Consider the following 6,704-nt stretch of genomic DNA (forward strand, 5'->3'; position numbering starts at 1 on the left):
CGAACCGGCCATCCCTACATAGGGATCTGAACCCATGGCCTTGGTGTTATCAGCAGCACCCTCTACCGAGTGAGCCCCGGGCCGGCCCTTTTTTTTTTTTTTTTTTTACCTATTAAATTCCTATTTGCACCAGGGCCTATTCTGTTCCATGAGCATTTATCAGTTCCTGCTCCAATATCACACTGTCCTCATTTACTATACAGGTTTTTTACAATATCCAACAGCACAATATACATTCTGTTTTCAAATTTTCTTAGCTAGTCATTCATATTTACTCTTTCAGTCGAAATTTAGAAACGACTTGTAATGTCTCTTCATTTATTCATGTCCTTTGGAAAAGTTTGGGATGTTTTCTTCATATATATCATAGACACTGGTTTTTTGTTCAGTTAATCCTTAAGTTGTTTTACTGCTATCAGAATTTGAACAATTCCATATCCTCTTACTGTTGCTAGTATATTAAAGTTACTGATTTCTGTATACTTATCTTGCATCTGGCCACCCAGTTGAGCTCTTAGTGCTCTAAGTTTTTCAGCTGATATTTCTTGGATTTTCTCTGTAAGCAAATATGTCTACAAGAAATATAATTCATTTCTTATTTTATTCTACTAAGCTAGGATTTCTAGTACAACGTTGAAACAGTAACATTAAGAACAGATATCTTGGGATGGCTGGTTAGCTCAGTTGGTTAGAGTGCAGTGTTATGAAGGTCAAAGGTTCAGATCCCTGTACCTGCCAGCCTCCAAAAAAAAAAATTCTAGTAATATTTTCTACCTCATCTTAAGTCAGTTTGGATATTTATATCCTCATACTGGGATCATGGTCTACTTAGGAAAGTCACCAACGAGGAGCTGAACACTCACTTCTACACTGGCGTAGTCGCACATGGAACACTTAAATGGCTTTTCATGAGTGTGTTTGTAACGACGATGCCGCACCAATTCTCCACTGGTTACAAAGGCCATGTCACAGTCTGGGCACTTGTGAGGACGAGTACCTAGAGAAAGGAGGGTATATAACAGGAAGAGCAAGATCAGGGCACAGTTAATGACAGAGTTCAATGTATGATACAGAATTGCTACACGAGATTGGATCCCAGTCATCCCATCAATTTTGCTCTAATGTGAAAGTGGTTCCAAAAGCTACAGGAGAGCCCGGCTGAATTTATAACACTGACCTGAGGATATTAGAACACATGCCAAATATACAGTTTCTCTTAATTAACCATCTGAATCTGCTGCCTTTGAATACAAAACCCTTATCCCTATTTTGTGAATATACTGGTTACTATGGATTAAAAATTAATAGAAGCACCATTCTGTTTCAACCCTTGCTAAAATATATAGAATATCTTTTACACCTTGATGTTTTACCAAGAACAGGTCACAGAATCAATGGATATTTGAATTAAGATCCTTTTGCAAATCTTACCATATTGTGACTACACATATGGGGTGGCCACTGGAAACCTTTTCTTTTTTTAAAACACAAATATACCTCATACTGGCCAGCTGCCAAAACAAACAAAACAAAAACAAAAAAACACAAACATACTACTTTGTTTTCTTTTTTTTTGTCTTTTTCCGTGTCCGGCAACGGATCGCAACCCTCAGTGTTGTCCCCGTACCGGACCGGGGACCGGCAACGGAATCGCAACCCTCGGTGTTGCTCCCGCACCTCGCTCAGCCAGTGAGCGGGAACCGGTCTGTATGTGGGATCTGAACCCTCGGGCGGGAGCGCCGCCGCGCTTCCCAAGCGGCACACTATCCAGTGCGCCACCGGGCCGGCCCTAGTTTGTTTTCTATATAAATTTGTTTTTATAAGGAATTCCAAAGGCTTATCAAAGGCTTTACAAAGTGGTACTGCCTTTTATGCAATTTAAACAGATAATTTTTAAACATCCATGTCTAATATTTTGTGATCTGAATGCCAATTCAATATTTACATATTTTTATGAACTAATATCCCTTCTACATTTCTTGTTTTGTCATTCACTGAAAGAATTTTAGTGTTTTTATTGTTTTTTTTTTTTTTGGGTGGCTGGCCAGTGCGGGGATGTGAATCTATGACCTTAATGTTATAAAGCTGCACTCTAATAATCAACTGAGCTAACTGCCAACACCCCCCTTTTTCTGTTCTTTATTTTTTTGGCAGCTAGCCAGTATAGGATCCCAACCTCTTGGCCTTGGTGTTATAACACCACACTCTAACTACCCAGCCAGCCCTTAACATTTTTAATATATCCTCACTCAGCTGCTTCATATCATAACTACTTAAGTGGCTCTTCTCCAGCCACTTTATATTCTAAATACTGCTTTAGAAATATCATGCCCAGGTAAACATGACAATAAAAAGAGATAAAGCTCATAGCATAACACAGCACTGTTTTCCTAGACTTAGGTAATTCAGAAACTAGTGACAATCTGTAATTGTGGGCAGCAGGTATGAGGTGACAGCAAGATAATCCCAAACACCAAAACCAAAGGAAGGCTGCATTTGAGAATGGAATTAGGAAGAGGCACAATGTAATAAATGGAACCAGTCATCTGCAGAAACGATTGTCTTAAAGAATGAATAGCATTCTGGAGAGGAAAGTGTGATTGAAGCATGATAGTAACTAAGGAATTCCAGGGAATGTTCATTTGCTCATTAAATTTGCTCCTTCTGTACCACTGAGGATGGAGGAATGAAAAATAGAGTTCTTTCTGTGAAAAGTGTATAGTCTGGTAGTACAGATAAATAAATAAAAACAATTAACAAGAGAAGGAAAAGAGTATCCATTTCTGTTTGGACAAGGTAAGCTGAAAAATAACTGCCACTGTTTACCTAGAACTACCTAGGGGACAGAAAGGAGCCTGACTCTGGTAGCCAGAAGCATGGCAGTTAGCAAAGAAGTGGACACTGCTGTGAGGCAGGGATTTCCATCAGGCTGCACAACAGGACTGCTTATGTCCCTCTGCTAAAGGTCCATGCTCTCACCAAGTCACCTTTCAATTGCTACAGAAGCATCCTGACACAGGCAAAGATGTCTCCTAGAACGCAATACAACTGCATCTGGAAAATAAAAAGGTGTATTCTTCACCATAAACAGATACTCTGGTGTATGCATCTGACTCCTGTGCGTTTGGTTAGTATGAATCAGTCCTGTCAAATCAGCTCTGGGTAACCAGACAGACTGCACTTATTTTCAATCTGAAGACTAGATCAGGGCACAGACTGCCCTCATCAAAGCATACCCATACTGGGAAGTCCTATCATGCAGCTAGCTACTCTACTTAGTTATATGCCCCAGTCATAGTGTGTTCAAAGCACCAGATAAAACATATTAGTAAGTGTCTGAGTAGAAACTAGGGAGATGTTGATAACTGACCAAGTCACATTAGCAAAGAATATACTAAAGTACGGCATACTACATATAGGCCAACAGCTACCTGATCATGCTCATATGACAACTAGCACATCAAATCAAAAACAAGAGTGGTCACACAACAAGGTGGACAATATCAGCAGAGGAAAAGCTATTCTGCATGAGGTACAGAATATGGGTAGAAGCAAGCTATTCTGCATGAAAAACCAGGTAAGAGGACTGACTTGCAGCCAAGTACCTACATTGAAAATATAAACAGCCCAGAAGAGAGCCTAAAGACAGGTCCAGTGCAGTGTCCCTCCACTTTAGTGACCTCCTTCATGTGGCCAGAGCCAACATGAAGCTAATATTAGAATACCTGAACATCATATTAAAGTATGCATGGTGCTTGAATGAATAAATGTTTGAATTACCAGAACAATGCTTTCAAATTTTCATTCTGAGGGCCGGCCCATGGCTCACTTGGGAGAGTGTGGTGTTGGTAACACCAAGGCCACGGGTTTGGATCCCTATATAGGAATGGCCGGTTGGCTCACTTGGGAGAGCGTGGTGCTGACAACACCAAGTCAAGGGTTAAGATCCCCTTACTGGTCATCTTTTAAAAAAAATAATAAATAAATAAAATAAAATTTCCATTCTGAGATTATGAATTACTTATCTCATTGAGATGAAACAACCAGAAATAGAAAATGTCATGGTTTTTACAAAGGTAGGATTTCACTTCTGTTTCTAATGTTCTTCCTCATAGTGCCTGGCAATTGCTGCCTGGGGCTTTTTGGAGTCATTTTTTAAAACCACTGTTGTTAAAACATCAGCAACACAATGGTAAAGTCTTCAGGAATTATTCCAGGTTAACTACCACAGATAGTCTTATTCTGATCATCATCCTTATATAATTTGGATTATTTCCCACTAAAGTTTCTTTACATTTGCATATAACCAAGTGCATCTGCTTACAACAAAATCAAGATTACAAAAAGAAGATAACAAGGAAGAACAAAAATCTTTCTTTAATTTCCCACTGGAAATCAGCTTGGATGATACTTAAAACCCAAGTTTTAACCTTTGCTATGTTGTAGCACCCAACATTCTTATCCAGCACCTGTGTGTGTGTTAAGGTGATTCCTCAGGAGGGTGACTGTTCTGAATGCCCTGCCACAGAGATGGCACTTGTGTGGTCTCTCATCAGTGTGGCTTTTCATGTGACGATCCAAATTTGAACGCCGTGGACACGTGTAACTGCAAAGCTCACACTGGAATGTCTTCTTTACACCTATATGCAAAATAAAACACTTACTTGCTGCAGGGTTTCCAAGTGTTAAGACTGATCCTAACCTTAAATTTCTACAAACACAATTTATAAGTTTTTTTTTATAACTAAACCCAATCTGAGTCATATTAAGTCATAATTATGTCACTAGTAGATTTACTTCTTTTTCTTTAGGACTTAAAAAAAAAAATGTACTCAACTTGGAAAAAAACTTCGTTTAGACTGGTTAAAAAAAACTGGTACCCAATAATAACATTAAAAAAAATACATTTATTATAAAATAACTTGCATGTGCACTGTGTTGTATGCTTTATCCCAAAATGGTCTCAAGAGACTACTATGGATAAATTCATTTTACCTTTCTTTTTAATTTTTGTTGGCTTTGGAGGCTTCATATTACCAACCACTTTCTCTGCATTAACCTCCGATAGCAGACCCTCTTGCTGCTCTTCCTCAAAATCGTAGACAGATACATCCACATCTTTGCCCTCCTCTGTGTAACGCAGTTTGCTTTTTTTGGTTTTCTTTGTTTTTTTGGCTGGTGGCTGATAGTCTGGGTCTTTTTGCCAACTAGGATCCTCCTGAGGTGGAAGTTCCCCTTGCTCTAGTGTCTCCACCTCTCCATTGGCCCCTACTTTCACCACTTGAAATCCTTCAGGCAAAGGTAAGGTGTGACATATCATGGGTTCACTTTCTGCAAGGCCCTCTTTAGACACTTCATTCTCATAAGCCCCCTGAAGTTCTTCTACTGAAGTGGTAGCAACAGGTACTGTCACAGGTACAGGTACTTGAACAAGCTGAAGCTCTCCTATGTTTATAGGCTGTTCCTCCATATTTACAACCTGCAAGGTTATGATCTGGGTATCGTCCACAGCAGCCTCTGCTTCTGGAGCCACTGAACCCTCCATTACTTCAGTCTTCATCTGAAGAAGCGTAGGATCCAGCTGTTCCATCATTACCATCTGTACACTGCTGTTGACATCCTGGACCACCTCACCCCCATCTGTCTGGTTCTGGGGTAGGTGGCAAGCATCTTCTTCCTGGCCCCCTTCCCGGCGTCTCTGGTAAGTCTTTCTCTCCTTTCCTTTAATGAAAGTTTCAGACTCCTCCACAATGGCTTCAACCGCCTCACCTTCCATTTCCCCTTCCTTTATTAAGGGAGAACACAGATTGTTATTTAAAATAAAGCATGTCTGAATAAAATCATATACATTTTAAAACAAAAAAGACCCCTGGTGAATGAATTAGGCATCAGTAATTGTTAATAATATTAAAAAAAGACACAGTAGACATGTGCCTCCTAATGGAAGAAAAAAACATCACCCATAAAGTAATCTTGTTAAAAAAACCCCGAAACTAATCAAGCCTCTAGATCCAACCACCAATTAACAGAAAATTGGTGACAGAGGATGTTAAATTACACTACAGGGATGAAATTGTGAAATTCAGACTGAGAGAAACACTGCAGGATTAACTACCCAGTTTCTTCTGTAGATAAATGACCAGAAGGAAAACTGAGAAGGATTAAGGGTAGACGGTTAGCTCAGCTGGTAGAGCGTGGTGCTAACAACACCAAGGTTAAAGATTCAAATCCCCTTACCAGCCAGTTACAAAACAAACAAACAATATATATATATATATATATATATTTTTTTTTTTTAAAGAAAGAGAAGGATGGAATGAGAACCTATAGATCAGAGGTTTTCAATGCGTGCCTTTGCCTCCAGGGACATTTGGCAAAGTCTGGAGACACTGGGGGCCGGCCCGGTGGCGCACTGGATAGTGCGCCGCTTGGGAAGTGCGACGGCGCTCCCGCCCGAGGGTTCGGATCCCACATGCAGACCGGTTCCCGCTCACTGGCTGAGCGAGGCGTGGGAGCGACACCGAGGGTTGCGATCCCGTTGCCGGTCCCCGGTCCGGTGCGGGGGCAACACTGAGGGTTGCGATCCGTTGCTGGACACGGAAAAAGACAAAAAAAAAAAAAAAAAAAAAAAAATCAAAAAAAAGTCTGGAGACACTGGGGTGGGATGTGCTACTGACATCTAGTATGTAGAGGCCAGAGATGCT

The 6,704-nt window shown here is 40.4% G+C and overlaps 1 protein-coding gene across 1 annotated transcript in view; it reads right to left on the reverse strand.

Moving 5' to 3' along the window:
• The window catches only part of CTCF (CCCTC-binding factor (zinc finger protein)), a 36,735-nt gene that overhangs the window by 13,230 nt on the left and 16,801 nt on the right, over positions 1–6,704 (reverse strand). The window contains exons 2-4 of the mRNA XM_008567601.1: positions 4,996–5,785; positions 4,470–4,640; positions 864–997 (exon numbers count right to left, since the gene is read on the reverse strand). Coding sequence (XP_008565823.1) covers positions 864–997; positions 4,470–4,640; positions 4,996–5,776 — 1,086 coding nt within the window. The 5' untranslated portion in view covers positions 5,777–5,785. The remainder of the gene's footprint in view (positions 1–863; positions 998–4,469; positions 4,641–4,995; positions 5,786–6,704) is intronic.

The sequence above is a fragment of the Galeopterus variegatus genome, unplaced genomic scaffold, assembly GCF_000696425.1.
Source record: "Galeopterus variegatus unplaced genomic scaffold, G_variegatus-3.0.2 Scaffold18, whole genome shotgun sequence".
Taxonomy (NCBI): domain Eukaryota; kingdom Metazoa; phylum Chordata; class Mammalia; order Dermoptera; family Cynocephalidae; genus Galeopterus; species Galeopterus variegatus.